This window comes from Culex quinquefasciatus, chromosome 3 (genome assembly GCF_015732765.1).
Source record: "Culex quinquefasciatus strain JHB chromosome 3, VPISU_Cqui_1.0_pri_paternal, whole genome shotgun sequence".
Classification (NCBI taxonomy): domain Eukaryota; kingdom Metazoa; phylum Arthropoda; class Insecta; order Diptera; family Culicidae; genus Culex; species Culex quinquefasciatus.
This window is the reverse complement of record NC_051863.1, coordinates 72,498,308-72,518,984: the sequence shown is the minus strand read 5'-3', so window position 1 is coordinate 72,518,984 and position 20,677 is coordinate 72,498,308. Positions and strand designations below refer to the sequence as shown.

Below are 20,677 nucleotides of genomic sequence, written 5' to 3'. Positions count from 1 at the left end.
AGCTGTTCTGGCCGATATCCGTTCGGTTGAATAATCGGAGCAGCTGGTTCTGACAACGATTCTTGCTCGCCACTTTTCCCTACGCTCCTTGACTTGCACGAGGACTTGCTGCATAAAGACGTTCTCCGGGCAGTCCTTTCCGTCGACGACAATCTGATTGTCGAGTTCCTGCTGTTCGCGATCAATTAATTCAGACCGAATCGACAACGAGCTGCTTGGTGAGGATGTTGTCGCCGACCTTGGGATCGTACAACGTAGAAATCAGTGGCGAGTGCCATCGAGGTCTTTTCACGGCGCATCAGCCGGAAAGTAACGTACTCTCCGATCCTATGCCGCTTTTGACCTCGAAGTTCTTGTACGCCCTGCGATGTCACTCCTTGTACAAGTTTGAGTCGTGCTTGATGGCCATTTCCGCTTTTCGTAGCACGCGAGTTGGTTATGCCGTTGGCCAAGTTGCATGTAGCAATGGGCGAGAAGTCGGCGGATTTCAGTTCCCCTCCGTTTTGAAGATCTACTCTGTTTAGCTGGTCACACACTCGCTTTCGTTGGCCGGCCATCCACATGTGCTTGGGATACGCGAAGCTAATGTTCAGCTCGCTGTGCTACAAGTATATTCCGGTAATTTGGAGGGATTGTACCGCAGTAGCATGCGACAGAGCTCAGCGAACTTGAGCCACGGATGGACGTCGATGGCCGGGTTGGATTTGCCGCCAATCTTCGACAAACAGTTGACCTGGGCGCACACCTCCGGCCGTCGCTTTGAGTTCCATATCGAGCCGTCCTTGGGAATCGCCCAATCCTCATTAAAGTAGACGGCAGCTCCTCCTTCAAGTCGGTCTAGCGGGCACGAACGCCGCGTTGAACAGGTCCTTCAACAGATGTTGGTAGTTTTCGAATAGCGTGTAGCTTCACAGCGTCATACTCTTGGATTTTGTGAGCAGCAACAATGCTGAGCCGCCGCATTCACTCGAACCACTCGTCCTATGGAAAACATTCGTGGCCAACCGCACGTCCAAGATTCTGCAGTTTCAGTCGCGCAAACACTGGCTCCACGTGTCGTCCAAGAACAACCCGGCCGACTGCGCGTCCCGGGGAATCACGCCGCTTGAGCTGCTGATGCACCCCCTGTTTTACGGCCCCAGCTGGCTGAAAGAGATCAAGAATTACTGGCGCATTGAACCACTGGGCGAGATCGAAGAGGATGAGCTGCTAGAGATGCGGACTACGATCCCCTGTCCGTTCGCGAGCACCGTGCCGTCGCTCTGGTGCGACCACGAAACACTAACTTTCCTACTCACCCGCTACTCGGATCTGGCTCACATTCGGCGCATCTTGTGCTGGATCAACCGTCTGCGGCTCAGCTCTCGGGTTCGTCGCACCAACGCGCCCAAACTGGAAGGACCGCTGACGCCAAAGAAGATCAACGACGCTTGCTTGCAACTGGCGCGAGCAGCTCAACACGACAGCTTCCAGACGGAAATCGATTGCCTGGTCAAGAATGCACCGCTTCCAAGCAACAGCAAGCTCAAGGCTTTGTTTCCGTTCGTCGACGCAGATGGCACTCTGCGGGTTGGTGGCCGACTCCAGAACTCCAACCAGCCGTACGACGTGCGCCATCCTATGATCATCCCGAAAGAACATCGGTACACGAACTTGCTGCTGTCAGATGATCGCCACACTCAACCAAAGATATTGGATCGTTGGCTGCCAAACGGTGGTGCGTGGCTACGTTGCGAACTGCACGCGCTGCTGCAGAATGAAGGCGAAAACCGCGACGCAGCTGATGGGAAGCCTGCCTTCCGTATGGACGAACCCGGCTCGTCCTTTCGTGCACTGCGGTGTGGACTTCGCGGGTCCATTCCTCGTACGCACCTCCAACCTTCGAACGGCCAAGACAGTGAAGGGTTACGTCGCTGTACTCGTTTGCCTCGCGACCAAGGCAGTGCACCTAGAAGCCGTTTCCGACCTGTCCACGAGCGCGTTCTTGACCGCCCTGAAGTGCATGTTCGTCCGTCGTGGGATAAGCAGCGAGATCTGGTCCGACCACAGAACCAACTTCGTGGGCGCGGACCGACGCATCCGAGAGCACCTGCAGTCACCTGAGTTCAACGGAGCTGTCAACCAGTACCTGTCGGACGCTTCATCACTCCATCCGCCGTTCATCACTCCATCCGCCCCCCACATGGGAGGAATGTGGGAAGCGGCGTTGAAGAGTATGAAGAAGCACCTCCGAGTGGTGCTCGGGAACACGGCGCTGACGTACGAGGACCTTTCGACCGTCTTGACGCAGATCGAGGCGTGCTTGAACTCGCGTCCCTTGTGCCAGCTCTGCGTCGCCTGACTCGTACGAGGCCCTCACGCCGGGCCACTTTATCATCAACCAGCCGCTCAACCTGCTGCCGGAACCGGACATCAGCCACACCAAGGAAGGCCGTCTGGACAAGTGGCAACGGATTCAGCGCCACGTCAACGAGATCTGGGCACGCTGGCGTGACGAATACGTGGCCACACTCCAACACCGGAACAAGTGGCAAACGGTGCAGCAGAATCTGTATCCGGGACAGCTGGTCCTGATCAAGAACGAGAACACGCCACCTGCGGCCTGGGAGCTCGCAAGGATCGTCGCAGCACATCCGGACCCGTACGGCGTCGTTCGCAACGTCACCGTGCGCAGAGGAGAGAAGGAGTATCAGCGGCCGGTCCACAAGCTGGTCCCGCTTCCGATGGATTGAGGCATCCGCCTCAAGGGCCGGGAGGATGTTCGCGCGCAGTCACCCTGTGGGCAACGGACGGTGTTGGTGCGGCGTCCTATCCCCCGTACGAGCATCAACACGAGCACAAACTATCCCCGGAACGACGGTATCAACTCATGGCTCGAACCGGACGTTTCGATCATCTTAACCTCTTGCTGAAATGATAAAAAAATACCTTTAAACCAATTTAGATTTAGTTCCAACTCCTGATTCCAAGATGAACCTCGGAACAGCGGGCCAGCAATATTTTTGGCCGCATTGTGCGCCGTTCTTTTGGAACCACTAATCTGGACCCCATGGAACATTCAAAATAGTTCCCTCGCAAAAATGCTTCCTCCTTTTCTAGTATTTTCGAAAATCCGAACAATTTGCAGCTTATGAATATTTTTCCGGACTATCGGCATCGGAATCTACACACCGGAGAAAAGTTACCGGCGAATTCATGTAAAAAAGTCACTACGGAACGTTAACGCGAAATTCCCGATGGGTTTCAATGAAATAAAAACTCCCCCTAAAAAACTGCCGAAACGGATGAATTCACAAGCATAATAATATCCGTCAGTGAAATCGGCTTCACTGCCTCGCAGGTTCCATTGACCAGCACTTTCCGCAACGTTAAGTTGACACCCTTCTGCATCAGCTTATTCTACAGCCTTCCGCCCGACCAAATACTTGTTCCCCAATAGCACGCGGCCCGGAAGCATAGATGCCGAAAGTCAGCTCCGGTTCCGGTTCCCCCTGCGTCTTCACCGTCACCCAGTCCGTCGGTCGTTCAAACACCACCGTCTTGCCGGGTCCTCCCCACCAATGTCATCATGCTGACCAACGACGTGGTCCGGAAGTCAGCGCCTCCGATTCCGGTTCCCCCTCCGTCTTCATTTCCACCCGGATGGCCTTAAACCGGGGGGATGGCAACCCTATTCCGACCAAAGCAAACTGACAACAGTTGACATTAGCACGGTTGTCAAATGAGAGCCCACAACAAAAGCACTAGCTGTCAAATGGTAGCCCATAACAAATCATTGTTTGGGTTTTTGATTTTCAAATTTCCCGCAATTCAAACGATAAATACCTGAAAAAACACGTGAATTGTGTTGCTGATGGCAAATTCTTTCATATCCTTGGAGATTCCATCCCAATATTGGCTGAAAATTCATATCGAAAAAAGTGATTTTTCTGTTTACCTTTTTTTGCTTTTTTTCTTTTGGTCGATCAAACAGTGTGCCCGTACACTATGAATCGGCATTACAAATTTTTCAGTTTGGTTTTACACATTTGCATGGGACTTTTGAGTTTAACCAGGATAACACACTTCGTGTTACCAATGTATTATGAATAATACTGATTCTGAGTGTTTGTTATCTGAACTTCCAAGATGGCGGCTTCTTCGCTAGCCCCTGCCTTAAACAGTCACCGTCCTACTTATACCAGCAGGCCACTCCGAGGGAATGGAGATGGTTCCGGCGGGACGGTCATTTCCGAGTGGACCATCGTCGAGGATCAAGATCTGAAAATGCAAAGATTGTAAATTTTAGAGAAAATCGGGAAACATTTGTTGAACCTCTTGGAGGGCAACCTGGCAACGCCCCGTGGAAATTCCTATTACTGCTCCTTGGTGTCTGGTTCCTCTCCGACACGGCACGCCACAAATAATTCTGTAAAACTAAAAAATTAGAAATATTATAAATAAAATATTCCTTTTAGCAAACTCACCAAAACACTTGCCAAAACACCTGTGAAAACGCTAAGTCCAAAACTGGCACTTCTCAGATTTCGGCAAAGTTGCCAAGCAAAATGAAGTTCGGTTCAGTGATCTCGAATTTGACAAATAAAATCAAAACAAACCCATCTCAAAATTGACATCGCTGAACCGAACTTCATTTTGATTGAACGAACTTAAAAATTGAGTTCCTCCAGTAAGCGTGTACGCCGTTTCATTTTCATTGGGCCACACTTGCAAGACGCATATCTGTCAAAATAAATGTAAACAAATCACGTACGAAGAAAAAAGTGCAGAGATTTTTGTGTTCCAACAATGATTTTCCGTAAATCAACGTAATTTTGCCGTAAATTTGTGATATTCGGGCCGCGATTCCGACCCTTCGCGTTCCTGCTTCCCCCTCTCTGCGCCAGTTGATCGCAATGAGCCACAGCGCTTGAGAGTCCCCCGTGCGCGCACTATGACCAGCTACGAGTCGCTGGCCGGAAGTGGTTCCGGCCTTTCCGGGGGTGGTGGCGGCGTCAGCGGGTGCGCCTGCCACTGGCTCAAGCACATGAAGCTGTACCGGGTGGGCATCATCATCGCGGCCTGCCTGCTGCTGGTGCCGTTTGTGTTTTACTATCTGCTGCTGAATGTGAGTCGGTTTTGGAATTTTTTCGTTGAGAGTTTGTTTGAAATTGTGTTGTTTTTTTTGTAGGATGAGGGAAACATTCCGAGTAACGACATCCACCGGTCCCGGTCGCAGCTGGAGACGCTGGAGGAGATAAGTCCGCTGAAGGCGGCCGATTTGAAGTTGCGAATCGACGAAATGCTTCGGATTAAGGGGACGGTGTCGTTGGAGTTGCGGGATTTGGAGGCGCGCAGGCAGAAGTTGCAGTCGGACATTGGGCTGTACAACCAGAAGATTGATGAACTGAAGCAGGAGCTGGCCCGCCAGCAGACTGAGCTCGAGCGGTTGAAGATATCGGTTGAGCAGGCGCAGGTTGCGCAGCGGGAGGCAGTTCTGCGGAATACGCCGGAGTTGGCGCTGCCGAAGCCGTTGATTTCGGCGTCGGTTCCGGGGGCAAACAGGCCGATGCCGGTGGCGCAGGTTCGGGGCTGTAAGATGAGTACGTGTTTCGATCATTCGCGGTGCAGTTTGACGTCCGGATTTCCGGTTTATCTGTACGATCCGGACGTGAGTACGGTGGTGAGTGGAGGATTCGACATTGACGGGTTCCTGAAGACTACCATCAAGCAGACGCTCGGGTACAACGCGCACTTGACGAGTGACCCGAAGAAGGCGTGCGTATTTCTGGTGCTGGTGGGAGAGGCCCTGCCGGAGCAGGAAATGATGCGGAACAGTCGGTACGGAGCGGCAAACGTGGACGGCGCCAAGCGGTTGACCACTTCCAGCTTGAACGTGACGAAGTTGAAACAGTTGCCGTACTGGGGCGGGGATGGCCGCAACCACGTGCTGCTGAACTTTGCCCGGCGCGATCTCAGCATCGGAACGGGAAATGTGTTCCGGAACGTGGACACGGGGCGGGCCATGCTGGTGCAATCAAGCTTCGAAGAGGTTCAGTTTAGAAAAGGGTTCGATTTGGTTGTGCCGCCGATTTTGGGTCCTCCCGGAGGTGACGTTTGGCAGGAGTGCAGTCCGATGTTGCCGGCCAGGCGAAAATATTTGCTCAGCTTCCAGGGAGAGATGAACGTCCAGAACCAGACGAGCGTGGTTCGGGTGGATGACGAAGCGGAAACGGTGGACGACTTCATCCTGGAACATTTGAAGGAAATGACCTCGGGACGTACGCAGGATCGGTTCATGCTTCAGTTTGAGTGCATTCCGGCCACGGAACAACGCAATCCGTCGACGGTCCGGGACTGGTCACTTTGTGGAACGGACAATTCGAGGAAATCGGTACTGAAAGAAGCCACCTTTACACTTCTCTTAGCTCCGGGTGGCAACAGCGTGAGTTCGACACTGTTTCAGGCTCGACTTTATGAAGCGTTGCGGGCCGGAGCGATTCCAGTCATTTTGGGCGGTGATCAGATAGAACTTCCGTACGCGGAAACAATCGACTGGCGCAGGGTTGCGGTTTCGTTGCCCAAGGCACGCATCACCGAGTTGCACTTCCTGTTGAGGGCCATACCGGACGCGGATTTGTTGTGCATGCGACGCCAGGGACGACTCATCTGGGAACGATATCTGAGCTCGGTTCAAGCCACGGTCGACACGATAATCGCTAGCTTGCGGGACCGCCTCGGCATTCCGCCAAAACCAATTCCTCCGGTCGTCGCTCACAGCGTGTTCAACGCTAGCTTTGTCCCGCTTAAATCCGACCCGGTTCTCGACACGGAACCGGAAGAATCCCTCGGACCCATCGAACCACCCTACCCAAGTCCAGCATTCCGACGGAACTACACCGCCCATCTAATGCAATCCCGCGAAGCATGGAACGACTGGGCCGACCCGTTTGCCCTCTATCCGCAACTCCCGTTCGACCCAGTTCTCCCATCCGACGCCAAATTCATCGGTTCCCACATGGGCTTCCGCCCGATCGGAAAAGGAGCCGGCGGTGCCGGTAAAGAGTTTGGTGAAGCCCTCGGCGGAAACTACCCCCGCGAACAGTTCACCATCGTCATCCTCACCTACGAGCGCGAACAGGTCCTCATGGACTCGCTCAGCCGCCTGTACGGCCTCCCCTACCTACACAAGGTCATCGTCGTCTGGAACTCCCCGAAACCCCCGCTCGAAGATCTCCGCTGGCCCGACATTGGCGTCCCCGTCCACGTGGTCCGCGCGCCCCGCAACTCCCTCAACAATCGCTTCCTCCCGTTCGACGCGATCGAAACCGAAGCCGTCCTCTCCGTTGACGACGACGCCCACCTTCGCCACGACGAGATCCTGTTCGGGTTCCGCGTGTGGCGCGAGCATCGTGACCGCGTCGTCGGCTTCCCCGGCCGCTTCCACGCGTGGGACACAAACACCCTGGACGCGTGGAACTACAACTCCAACTACAGCTGCGAACTGAGCATGGTTCTGACCGGGGCCGCCTTCATCCACAAGTACTACACCTTTCTGTACACGTACGCCCTGCCGCAGGCCATCCGCGACAAGGTGGACGAGTACATGAACTGCGAGGACATTGCGATGAACTTTCTGGTGTCGCACGTGACGCGCAAACCGCCGGTCAAGGTGACCTCGCGCTGGACGTTCCGCTGTCCGGGCTGTCCGGTGTCGCTCAGCGAGGACGATACGCACTTTCAGGAGCGGCACAAGTGCATCAACTTCTTCACGAAGGTAGGTTGGACTAGTCTTTTAATTATTTTTTTACGTAGCGAAACTTATATTTGTTGGAATCAGGGTTGAAAATTGCCAAAACAAAAATCACCTTTGTTTATGGATTTATTATTGCTGGTGAAAATTGACTTAAACGAGGGAGGTGTTCAAAAAATTACCGTATGAAGTGATGATCGGTCTACACCCGAACGTTGTCAAGTGGCGCGATTTTACCCGACATCGCGGAAACGGTGTTCAGCGTGCAACCGCCGCAACGCTGCCAACCAGACAGCTACGAGGGAGAAAGAGAGAAAACGGCGCGCGTCCGCGAACAGAAAAAGCGCACGCTGTCAAACTCTTCACACTCGCCTCGCGAACCGCGTACAGTACAGACGTTCCTTTGTAACTTTGCTTAAATAGTTCGTTTTAGTTCTTAATAATAGAAAAGTTTGCAGTGTTTTTCTTCCCTGGAATCGTTCCATGCCAACAAGTTTACAGTCCACTAATTCCGCCGTCATAATTCCACCGCCGACCGAGTTGTGACGCGACAAGTGATGTCGAAAAATATAAAGCAAAAGCCAGGAAATGGCACGTAAAAGCATTGCTGTTTTGCCGAATCGAAAAGATACGATAAGATTGCCCCTATCTATCATAAGCTGGTCATTCTGGACAAGACCTGTTGGGGATTCGAGCTTGTACAAAAGATACGACTGCCAGCCATTCGACGTCTTGGCCGTTCTAAAAAAACGATGCTGCAGGTCAAAGTCACCCAAACGATAGTTGTTTAAATGTATCAACAAGTTACTGGTTACTCTCGTTACTACACAACAAGATTGAAAGTATAATAGCTGGTGATTTTAAGATATCGCCATCAAGAATAGTGGGTAAAATTGTGACCATCAAAGGGCGCCCTGAGAAGCAAAGGATCGTTTTTAAGGGGATCGGAAAGAATGATCGCATTGCGCTGATTAATAAATAGCTGTCAGCTACAGTATCATCGTTGGCAGGTTTGCATACTTTTGCTCCATTTTCAGCTGACTAGTCGCTGGAACCCAGATATTTTATGTTACGCAGAAGCTTGTTTTTGAATTATTTCTACATTCGGAAAGCTATGAAGCAATTTAAGGATGTTAAAATTTACTTATCCTTCAAAACTCAATGTTTGTTTTGAAAAGAGCGTCAATAATGTTGCATCCAACATCCAGGTTCCACAGCACCAAGCGCCATGTGTCAGTATTTTGCAAAGCAACAATAAACAAAACAAGCTGATAGCGTCTGAAGACTGAGGAGTCCCGCGGAACGCATTCCCTGGTTTTATTTTGTGTGGATCTCTATGGCTACGTCTGTAATAGAGACGGAAAAAATCCACCTTCAAGAAGTTCTACAGGAACTTCTTCGGAATGGCTGAGGCATGGCGGTTCGGGTCGTGGCGGGAAGCAATTCTCTTCAAGGCCTCTTCAGGGTTTTGGGCGAGTTCTTGAGGAGAGTTTTGTCCTTCCGCGTTCCGGATAGCTGTGCTGTGGCTTTAAGCTGCTTAGGTCTTCTATACATTTACAGCTTCCTGTCTATCTTATGTTTTTTTTCTTGCTAACTTATTTTTCGGTTTTTTATTATTCATTACTTGCATTTGATTACACTACCTTCCCTTTACTAAGCAATCGAATCCAGAAGGGAAAAGATCAACAACTGTGGTATTAACCTCGATTATTGTTCGACAGTTCGACGCCAACTAATTATTTCAATAAAATCCACCACGGTTGTTTCGACGGTTGATCAAAATCAGTTTAACAATCTGGTTTTAATTGGATCTTCCGGCACTTTATTTTTTCCTTTTCGATTACAGACGTAGAAATGACGATGTCGGTGACGTTTTGTTACAATAAAGAATTATTATACGGATGCTAATTCCTCAGGATTTCAGCAATTCTTTCCACAAGTGCTAATAAATGTTGATTTATTTAAAAGTGCTCAATCGGAGTTTCATATATTTCATTCTTTTCTAATGCCGATGTTCCCGTATTCCTCGATATTTAAACAAGATTAGATCCTTTCAACGAAACTGTGGACGTTAACTTCACTGTTGTGCATTTATTTGCTTGGAGACATGGCAACCTGGCAGAGTTAAGTAAAATGACGACTAGTCTAGTTGAAGTTCAAAAACAGAATGGTTTATTTCATCTGGTATATCAACCAAGTCTTCTTCGATCACATCGCCACAGCTTGCTTAGACTTAATCACTTTTTACGTTATTCGCATACACCAAAATTGTTGTAAGCATAAATTGTTGAGAACTTATTTGAAACTTGATAAATTACGTATGGGTCATTCCATCTCAACTGTGCACGAAAAAGTGCAAATTTGAAAATTACCCTCTCCGATCCTGCTCAAATTTTGCAGAGCTGTTGATACTATCAAAACATGCAAGAATCCCGAATTTCATCCAAATCGGACCACCCCCTCCAATTTTGTACCTCCCCAAAAAATCGACTTTTTGGCGATTTTTGACCAAACCTCCTAGTTTCAAACGACGATAACTCAGGAACCACAAATCTTATAGGGTCGGTTTTAGACTCAATTTTGAAGGAAATTGGACGTAGAATCCATTTCCGTTATCAAAATTTTGATTAATTTATGTTTTCTACCTGTATTGCGCAATTGAAAACTTTAAACGGCCGTATCTCAAAACACCCCAACTTATTTTTTTTATTTGACCTCACCATCGTGTTTCCCGGCCAATTTTACATAAGAATCACTTATCGACAGAAATGAATATGTTTCGTTCCAGAGATATCGAATTTTAAACTTTTGTGTTTTCGAGATAACCTACATCAGCTTCATTCGCCACATCTGCTAGAATCACACAGGCGGGCTGATCAATAACTGCTACCTGGTGTTATGGGAGATGATTAATTTAATTTATATTTCTATAATTTTACGCAAATATTTATTCAAATGGCTAATAGGGGAAATTCTCGTATGTTTGGCAGGTGGAGTCCTCGCTCCTAGTTTTGTCCAATTTGCTCATTTTCACTATTTAAACAACAATTTTTGCAAAACTTTTGATTTCAGTTGAAAACGCTTTAAATCAGCTGTAATTGAATGCCAAAGCGCTGATATGGCAACATTAGAGGAACGCTGGAATTAGATGCTGTTCCCCTACCTTGATCAATCTATTTTTGTGAAAGGAATATTTATTGGGTTATTTTACGTGTTGCTAACCGTTTTAGAGTACCTCCGAGGCCATGACTAGGGCCTTTATCATGGGCGGTAGCAAAATAGTGCCATTCAGCAAAAACCCCAAAACCTGCTTTATTATTATTATTATTATTATTATAGTTTATTAGTGACACTTTACCATAATTTGGCAAATCCGATTTATGATTTAAAAGATTGATCATATTAAATCAATTTTTATATTGTGAGCCAGCTCCATTTAATTAAAAGAATCCAAGATTGATATAAGAAAAAATACTGTTGTTCGGACGGTGTCGAAATCATCGCAACTAAATTAGGGAATTAGCCGCTTTGCAGCAGATCAAACTTTGTGATTTTCTTACATTTTTCAGTTTTATACTTTCCATAAATCCTTTTCCTGCTCCTTGTGATCGTCCTTCACTAGAGTACAACGTATACACAAATTTTATAAATTTTAGTTCATATTTTTTACTCAGTAATGTATCGTGCATTTATTGTTCAGTGTTACTAAAAAAAGTAAATCTTTCCCAGTTCCTGAGGGGAACACCCGTGAAGAGTATGGGAGCCGGCATTTACAAAGCGGATTCAGTGGCAGTTTCATTCTCAACTTAATGTTTAACATGTTAAGGTTAATGTTAACATTCCATAGGTTGTCTTCCTAAGGTGTCTTGATAAGTTCCAGTTTGTGACGATACACTACCTTCCCTTTACTAAGCAATCAATTCCAGAAGGGAAAAGATCACCAGTTGTGTTGGTCCGAGCCGGGATTTGAACCCCGATCTACCGCTTACGAGGCGGAAGCGTTACCACTGGGCTACGTGGCTCGGTCAAGTTCAGTGTTACTAACAAGATTAATTGCATTTTCCTGCTCGCTCCGTCGGAATCCAATTCTGCCCTTTACTGTGCGCGTTATTGCTCTGTCCTATGGGTTAGCACAGAAATTCACTTCATTCATTGTTTTTGAGCACATTCGTGATTCAACTCCAGTTTCCTACAGTGTTATACAGTCAATTTTTGTCCAATTTGATAAAGATTATTTATGATGAAATATTATTTCAATAAATGGCCAGGTAGCAGTTATTGATCAGCCCGCCTGTGTGCTTCTAGCAGATGCGGCGAATGAAGCTGATGTAGGTAATCTCGAAAACACAAAACTTTAAAATTCGATATCTCTGGAACGAAACATATTCATTTCTGTCGATAAGTGATTCTTATGTAAAATTGGCCGGGAACACGATGGTGAGGTCAAATAAAAAAAATAAGTTGGGGTGTTTTGAGATACGACCGTTTAAAGTTTTCAATTGCGCAATACAGGTAGAAAAAATAAATTAATCAACATTTTGATCACGGAAATGGATTCTACGTCCAATTTCCTTCAAAATTGAGTCCAAGACCGACATTCTGAGATTTGTGGTTCCTGAGTTATTGTCGTTTGAAACTAGGAGGTTTGGTCAAAAATCGCCAAAAAGTCGATTTTTTGGGGAGGTACAAAAATGGAGGGGGTGGTCCGATTTGGATGAAATTCCGGATTCTTGCATGTTTTGATAGTATCAACAGCCCTGCCAAATTTGAGCAGGATCGGAGAGGGTAATTTTCAAATGCTGTTCCGCTTCAGATGGAATGACCCATATAATAAATACAATCAAGATGATTCCAGGAAGCTGTAAAATAAAACAGTTATTTAAAATATAAATGCTCCAGATGGTTCCCATGCTGTTTTAGAAAGTTTCGTTAATTTAAGCAATTTGATCATATAAGTTTGACGACGCCAACTAATTATTTCAATAAAATCCAATTTTTTTTTCCTTTTCGATTACAGACGTAGAAATGACAATCTCGGTGACGTTTGGTTACAATGAAAAATTATTATACGGATGCTAATTCCTCAGGAATTCAGCGATTCTTTCCACAAGTGCTAATAACTGTTTTTTTTATAAAAGTGCTCAATCGGAGTTACATAGATTTAATTCCTTTCTAATGCCGATGTTCCTGTATTCCTCGATATTTAAACAAGATTAGCTGTTTATCATTTGAAGTTTTAGCAACATTCTGACTGGAGCTATTTTTATTATCTCGGTTTTCTTCTTTGAACGCCGACAGTAGCTTTTCTATGGATTTCGACTGAGCTCCTTTTTTATAGTTTACTTCTATTGTGACGGCCGTTCGAGTTTACGGCAATAACTGCTATCTCCGTTGCACCAGAAGTATATTATTTCGGCGTTGTGTAAAGCTGATAAAAAAATATTTTTCAAGTTTTTTTTTGAAGGTGTAGGAATTCACTTCAACCACACTGCTTTGGTTATCCTGAGTTTTGTTGGCATTTCGTAATTTACTAAACTACTTTGTTTTTACAACTTCTTTTAACAAAACATTGGACGTTAAATTCGCTGTTCTGCATTTATTTGGTTGGAGACATGGCAACCTGGCAGAGTTAAGTTAAATGACGACTAGTCTAGTTGAAGTTCAAAAACAGAATGGTTTATTTCAACTGGTATATCAACCAAGTCTATTTCGATCAAATCGCCACAGCTTGCTTAGACTTCATCACATTTTACGTTATTCGCATACGCCAAAATTGTTGTAAGCATAAATTGTTGAGAACTTATTTGAAACTTAATAAAAATACGTATGTCATTTCTACGCTAACTTAATGTACGCAGTGACCTGTAAATTATTTATTCTGACATGTTCTTGAGAATGGCTTAAATTAGTGGTACCTTTTTGGAACAATCAGGGCTTATTTCAGATTCTAGGGAAATGTCCGGCTAGAAAATTGATAGATATAATTTCAAAAATAATTCTTCTAATTATTGCCTCTCATTTTCCACCCAGGTATTTGGCTACACACCCCTCCTAAACACCCAGTACCGAGCCGACTCGATCCTGTTCAAGACGCGAATCCCCCACGACAAGCAAAAGTGTTTCAAGTTTATATAGAAAGGCAGCGGGACGACCACACTCAACAGTTGTGGTGGCAGGCTTGCTGGATGGATGGATGGCTGAATGAACGTGGCAGATATTCTCTTAATCATCACAAGGCGCGGCGCGAATGATGGCTAACTTTAGACTAAATGCACACAACAAGTTAAAAAAGCAAAACTGATTAATGAAACCTCACACACAGACACACAAGCAACACAAAAGAAACCCCCACTCTAGCGCACTCTGTAGAACGTTAACAACCACTACTGACCGAACTTCACTTGAACCAAAAATGATGATAAGAATGGCAGTTTTAGCAATTTAAAGAAATAATGTAAAGACTTTACTTATACTCTGTGGTTTACGTTAGTGGCAGCAACATATATTTAAAAAATAACATTCGTTTGTATAAGTTACGTTTAAATCTGTATGACATTGTTAACTTAAGCAGTATCTATCAAACAATATATACTTTTTTTGTATACTCTTCCGTGTATAACTATGTAACAAGTTTCGTTTACCGTTTAGGTTAAGGTTCTTCGTACGGTGCCACAATAGGTTTTTAATGGACATTTGTTTTGGCGCGCTAAGAGATTGAGATTGTATAGTTAGCAAGCAAGCAAAAAAAAAGCAAACACTTTCTCGCGGGGAAAGTTTTTAAACTGCGGAACGTCTATCGCAAAAGTCAAATCGTATATGATTATAAATTAAAGAAACAAAAAAAAATCTGTTTGAGGTCAGTGTTTTATTTTCAAAAATAATCGAAAGTCCCTCAACTCATTCAAACTACTTTCCTAATCCTTTTTTTTACGTCCTATATACGTCCAATATATATCTCTTCAAACTAAACTGTAATGGTTGGGGTATTCTAACTCTTTAAGTTTTGCCACCTAACCATTCCAGATTAGTATCATCGGAAAAATAGTAGTCTGCTGGAGGAAACTTTAATAGCAATATTTGTTGGCACTTAATGTGATAACCAACAGGGCCACAAGAATGACCTATGTAGCGGTTGCCTAGAATTACAATGACTCAGTCTTAAAGGGAGCATCTTCAAATTACTGCCGTATGAATGATCAAAAGGGGATGGTTGGACGCGAACAAGCAAAATCACTCACGGTGTCCTCAGGGGAAGAGAATCTCCTTCCGACAGTAACCTCCAAGAACTCCGAAAAAAGCATGACAAAGCTGAAAAAGAGGGCTCGCACCCTGTTGGGGACCTAAAAGGGCGCGGCAGACAGCTGGAAACTGACAGAGGTCAATAGATGTAGTAATTAGACAATCCTTAAGAATTGTACAATTGATACACTATTATTAAAAGGAAAATCATAGGTGAGAAAAGGTCAATGCGGATGGAGAGTAAATCGAGCTCAGTATCCCCTCACAAAGCCTGTTAGTAAGTGTTAAAAAAAGAGTGAAAAATATCAAGAAAGATAACAAGAAAATTGAAAAGATAGTATCCCAAGTAGCAAGAAAAACATCGCTCTTTATTTTGTTGTTCAACAATTGCTGCATAAGTGTTTTTATTCGGTAATTATTGAACAAGTGTTAAAAAAAATGGTAAATTGTTCACATTTTGACCAAAAAACCATTGTTCAACATGGCTGTGTAACACAAATGCCAAATCTAGCAACGGATTACGAACAGTTCATTTTGAAGTTTATTCTGACCTCAATGCAACATGCTTGTAGAACTCGAAAAGCAAAATTACATTTGCAGACATGATGTTTCATTTCAGTTTGCTAAACGTGATAACATAGTAGATTTGACCTTTGGCTTCGGCTGGGATTTCTCGTAAACTAGTTGTTTATGTGAAGTTCGCGTTCGTGTTCTAAACACCGAGCAAGGACATGTTGACGAAACAAGCAAGGATAGTTCTAAAAATAGAAACAACTTATGTTCGAAAGAAGTTTTGGCAAACTGTTAGTGACGTTCATCCAACATAACTCCTCGTGGAAAGAAGCAGACGCGCGCCCGGACTTGATATTTGGAGTGATCTTGGGTTCGATACTTGGCCTGAGCATTCTTCATCAAAAAGGAAAACTGAAAATGCAGCACCGGGAACCAGCAGCAGTAGTAAAGTAGTAGTTAGTAGCAAGCGATGTTAAGGTGAAGACTTCCACCATTGTCATGATTTTTCGTTCAAAGATATAAATTTTGCGTCGCTTTCAATATTTTGACAAAATTCCTTCAACAAGTTGTTTAGAATTGTGCCCTACACATGCTGATTTCTTTTAGTAACGATTATCCCATTCCTTATTTTTTTTTTTTTGAATTAAATATACTTTATTGAATCTTTCTTATAATAATTACATTTGGTTTACATAATAAGTGGTCAGCTGTGGTTCTTCAGCTTTAGTTTGCTTTTCGTGATTTAAACACTGTTCATATTCATAACTTTAAAAGTATATGATTTATCATTTTTGTAACAGTAGGTACAATGAAGAAAAAAAAAATTAAGAAAACATAACCTAACCTAAAACTAACTTAATCTTACCATAAACTAAACCAATCCTTGAATCAAGGGGTATTCAGATATAGCACATTTTTCCCTGAATTTCAAACATTTTTCTTGAATCTTCTGATCCAACATTTTTACTTCTGCTAATTCATGAACCTCACTTGATCTAGTCCAGCCAGGAACATTCAAAACCATTTTGAGTACCTTGTTTTGGACACGCTGGAGCTTCAATTTATGAGTTCTAGCGCAACACTCCCAAACAGGTACTGCATACTCAATAACGGGGTAAATTATTTGTTTGTAAACTGCTAGCTTATTTTTCAAAGATAACTTTGATTTTCTGTTAATTAAAGGATACAAACACCTGATGAGAATGCTGCACTTGTTCAATATTTTATCTACATGCTGTCGAAACAATAGTTTCGAGTCAAGTATGAGACCTAAATATACAACTTCCTTTGACCAGGGTATTGAAACATCATTCATTTTAATCAAAACATCATCCTTTGGGACAAATCGGGCCGATTTGGAAAGTGGAAAAATGATGGTTTGAGTTTTGGCTGCATTTATGCGAATTTTCCAGTCGCCAAAGTATTCGGAAAGAACGTCAAGACCCTTCTGAAGACGGCCAACTAAATATCTGGTTATTTTACCCTTATAAATAACGGCAGTGTCATCAGCAAAAGTGACAACACACCATTACCAGGAAGAGTAGGCAAATCAGATGTAAAAATATTGTACAGAAGTGGGCCAAGAATACTTCCTTGGGAACCCCAGCATCAATGTTGAATAATCCAGAAGCAATCCCATTCAGAAAAACCTGAACGATCTCTCCGAAAGATAGTGCTGGATAATTTTGATAAGATACATTGGAAAACCGTATAAATACAGTTTATGTATCAAACCATCATGCCAAACATTGTCAAAAGCCTTCTCAACATCCAACAAAGCCATAGCAGTTGATTTAGACTCAAGCTTGTTCTGCTTGATGATTTTAGTTACTCTCGTAAGCTGATGAGCAGTATTATGCCCCTTTCGGAAGCCAAACTGCTCATTCAAAATTATATTATTATCGTTGGTAAAATCCAAAAGCCTTGAATAGATGACCTTCTCAAAGAGTTTGGACAGACTACTCAAAAGACTAATGGGACGATAACTTGTTGGCGATGTTGGATCTTTTGAGGCTTCAAAATTGGTATGACTTTGCCCAGCTTCCAATTGGTGGGGAAGTAACCAAGTTGCAAACATTTATTGAAAATATTGGCTAGATGTTGAAAGAACTGATCACTCTGTTTTTCAACACTAGATTAAAATGTTATCAAAGCCAGGAGCTTTCATATTTTTCATTTGTTTAACTGCAACTTTGACTTCCTCACCAGAAACATGGGAATCTGCAGGAAATTCAAAGGTAGAGTCATTGATTGTTGAAATACTATTGGCAACTGATGTTTCTTTACGGCTGGTCATGGAAGCGCCAAGATTATGAGAACTAACAAAATGAAGCCCAAGTGCATTTGCCTTTTCCTCGGATGTAATCAAAGGAGAATCCTCAACAATAAGAGGAGGAATAGGCTTTGGTTTGTTTTTAAGAACTTTTGAAAGTTTCCAAAATGGTTTTGAATAATTCCCAAGCTGGCTTACATGTTTTGAAAATTCTTGATTTCTGATATTGTCAAGTCGGTCTTGTATGATTTTGTTCAAATTGTTAACTGAAATCTTTTGTCATAGTCCCCAGTCCGTTGATATTGTCTCCTATAAACATTCCTAAGTCTAATCAAGTGTTTAGTATCTACGTCAATATCAGTTACCTTAAAATTAACAGGAACCTCCCGAACGTTGGCAGCCTCTGCTTGGTTGATAGCCTGCTGGATCACCTCCAGCGAACGATCAATATCAGCAGAAGTTTCCGGGTGTTGATCATAGTCGATGTTGCTGTCTACCACTTGCTGAAACTGCTGCCAGTCAACGTTGTGGTAATCTTTCCGGGTTGGTTGCCGCTGCGGAGTAACGGAAGCTCCAACCTCCACAACCACCGGATAGTGATCAGAACTCAACTCTTCAAACACCTCAGGATGAGCCACGTTCTCAGCCATATTGGTAATGAAGAAATCGATGATTGAGTGATTCCCAGACCGAGCCACCCTCGTTGGACGATCCGGACTCACAACGTTGTAGTATCCGTTTTGCAGATCGTTGTGCAGAATCACTCCGTTCCGATTCCTCCTGCTGTTGCCCCAAACTTCATGCTTCGCGTTGAGGTCACCAGCGATGATGTACTTTGCGCTCCGCCGTGTCAGCTTCTGGATATCGCCCTTCAGTTTTGCTGCTGAACCATCTCTGGAATTCACCTGACGTGGGCAGTATGCAGCAATGAAGAGTACTGGGCCAACCGAAGTGGGAATTTCCACTCCAACGGCCTCGATGATGTCCAGCTTAAAGTGTGGCAGCCGGCGTGGCTTGAGATCACGATGAACAGCGACAAGCACACCTCCTCCTCCAGACGTGGTCCTGTCGAGCTGCGTCGCAATCTTGTAGTTTTGCAGATAAACTTTTTCACCGGGCTTCAGATGAGTTTCCGTGATGGCAGCTACGTCGATCTCCTTCTCGCGAAGAAAATCCACCAGCTCTAAGTTCTTCCTCCTAATGGAGCAAGCGTTCCAATTCAGCAGCTTGAGGGACCTACGATCCATACTGGATGACGAACGAGGTCAGCACTTCAATCTGCTGGGTCTTGGTTTTGCATCCACGCAGTGCAGCGGACATCTGTTTGAAAATATTGAGGAGTTCGGTTGAGGTGTAAAGATCATTACCATTTTCCTCAACTGCTGGTTCTTGGGTTGGTCTTGGCTCCTGGCTGAAGCCCGGTGGTGGCGGTCTCGGCTCCTGGCTGGAACCCGGCCGTGGATGATTCATCTCAGCTCTCTTCCTGGGATCCAACGGCAACGGTGCCAAGTTTGGGACCTGGCGTCGCGGTTGAAGAGGTGGAAAATTTTCCTCCACCAGGGCTGGAGGAGTTCTACGACGCTGAGGCTGATTCTTCGTCGATGCTTGCTGCCGAATTTTCACGAACTCAGCTCTCTTGGGGCACTTTCGGTCGGTTGACGAGTGCTCACCGTTGCAGTTGAGGCACTTCACCAGCGAATCTTGGATGCACTGGGATGTGATGTGCGCATCGGTACCACATTTGGCGCAACGACGCTTCAGGTGGCAGTTCTTACCTCCGTGCCCGAAACCCAGGCAGTTGAAGCATTGTGTGACGTCACGATGCACTGGTCGGTATCGCTCCCACGACACGATAATGTTGAAAACCGCTCGAATTGCCTTCAGCTCAGGAAGCGTCGTCGATCCCTTAGCCAAATGCAGCAGGTAGAGCTGGTCACGGTACTTGATGTCTTTGTTGCGTCGGCTCATTTTGTGCACGGCCAACACATCCAGTTTCAAAACTTTTAGCTCGGCAGCTAATTCCTCCACTGGCATGTCGTACAGACCTCTGACGACGATTTTGTACGGCTTATCCATGACGACATCATGGGTAAAGTACTCCGCCTCGTTTTCGGTCAAGTAATCCTTGACCAGTTGATAGTGCTGCCTGGATTGCACCAGCACCTTAAATCCGTCCTGACACAGACGAATGTTGCCTTGGACTTTCCCAGACTTGATGAGTTCAACAAGCCCCGCACGAAAGTCGATCGTTGCTGCTGATTGCCTCACATAAAAAGGAGGCAGTTTCTCCTTTCGCTGTTTCACTTCATTCTCCTTTGCTTCCGCTACCTGGTCCTCGTCAGGCAGTCCAGCAAACTTGTTGTTCTTCAAAAGCTGCTCCTCGTGCGATGAAGAGTTCTCCTCCTCCTCATCCATCGGTACAGTACCGTCGCTCTTTTTCGTCTTTTTGCTGTTCGATGTCACTTCCAAAAGCACCTTCCTTTTGGAAATTCCCGGTTTTTGGCCATCAGTTGAGGCCTCAACCTTCCTTTTGGAAATTCCCACTTTTTTGCCTGCTTGAGCCGCAGGTAGGGCAATATTGCCGGCGTTTTGCGCCGGGACGCGACGAGTCATGTTGATTCAGACAACCTTCACCAACGAATGCTCGGATAACAATGACCATTCCTTATAAAGTTATGGAAACCGTCATTGATCAATGATTGCCAACTAGGACGTCAAAGACTGTGCCACAAAATTATATAAATTTTGAAGCACAATTGATTTAGATCAAAAATTCATTGAGTGGCTTCAAGATGGCAACAACCAGCACATGCTGATTCCTTTTGGTGCTGAAATTCGTTAAATTGAATTTAATACAGAATATTTTATAGTGATGATCAAATTTCTTCGAAAATGATCAACGGCTTCACCTTAATTAGCAC

General features: G+C 45.0%; 2 protein-coding genes and 1 long non-coding RNA gene across 4 annotated transcripts; 1 reads left to right on the top strand and 2 right to left on the bottom strand.

Moving 5' to 3' along the window:
* Positions 1-1,031: 1,031 nt before the first annotated feature.
* LOC119770653 lies at positions 1,032-3,496 on the bottom strand. Its single transcript, XM_038265945.1, has 2 exons — positions 1,299-3,496; positions 1,032-1,146 (listed from the first exon to the last, which is right to left on the bottom strand). The coding sequence occupies exons 1-2, from the start codon at positions 1,639-1,641 to the stop codon at positions 1,097-1,099; spliced, it is 393 nt and encodes a 130-aa protein (XP_038121873.1). The 5' UTR covers positions 1,642-3,496; the 3' UTR covers positions 1,032-1,096.
* A 652-nt stretch (positions 3,497-4,148) lies between these two features.
* LOC119770654 lies at positions 4,149-4,619 on the bottom strand. 2 transcript variants are annotated; one of them, XR_005278930.1, is made up of 3 exons: positions 4,487-4,619; positions 4,315-4,416; positions 4,149-4,260 (listed from the first exon to the last, which is right to left on the bottom strand). It is a non-coding gene; the product is annotated as an uncharacterized LOC119770654 (long non-coding RNA). The 2 variants fall into 2 exon arrangements; XR_005278931.1 differs by having other exon boundaries at positions 4,155-4,260; positions 4,330-4,416.
* Positions 4,620-4,719: 100 nt separating this feature from the next.
* On the top strand, positions 4,720-14,578 carry LOC6050346 (exostosin-3). The gene is made up of 3 exons (XM_038262567.1): positions 4,720-5,107; positions 5,171-7,756; positions 13,763-14,578. Exons 1-3 carry the CDS (start codon positions 4,934-4,936, stop codon positions 13,865-13,867), a joined length of 2,865 nt encoding a protein of 954 aa, XP_038118495.1. The 5' UTR covers positions 4,720-4,933; the 3' UTR covers positions 13,868-14,578.
* The last annotated feature ends 6,099 nt before the right edge of the window (positions 14,579-20,677 follow it).

What these genes read in the sequence shown, in the direction of transcription:
- LOC119770653 (XM_038265945.1), bottom strand. Translation starts at nt 1,641, where the DNA reads ATGTTCTTTCGGGATGATCATAGGATGGCGCACGTCGTACGGCTGGTT. An exon ending in GAGCCAGATCCGAGTAGCGG is followed by an intron (nt 1,147 to 1,298) that starts GTGAGTAGGAAA and finishes GATCTCTTTCAG; the next exon opens with CCAGCTGGGGCCGTAAAACA.
- LOC6050346 (XM_038262567.1), top strand. Translation starts at nt 4,934, where the DNA reads ATGACCAGCTACGAGTCGCTGGCCGGAAGTGGTTCCGGCCTTTCCGGG. An exon ending in TTTACTATCTGCTGCTGAAT is followed by an intron (nt 5,108 to 5,170) that starts GTGAGTCGGTTT and finishes TTTTTTTTGTAG; the next exon opens with GATGAGGGAAACATTCCGAG. An exon ending in GCATCAACTTCTTCACGAAG is followed by an intron (nt 7,757 to 13,762) that starts GTAGGTTGGACT and finishes TTTTCCACCCAG; the next exon opens with GTATTTGGCTACACACCCCT.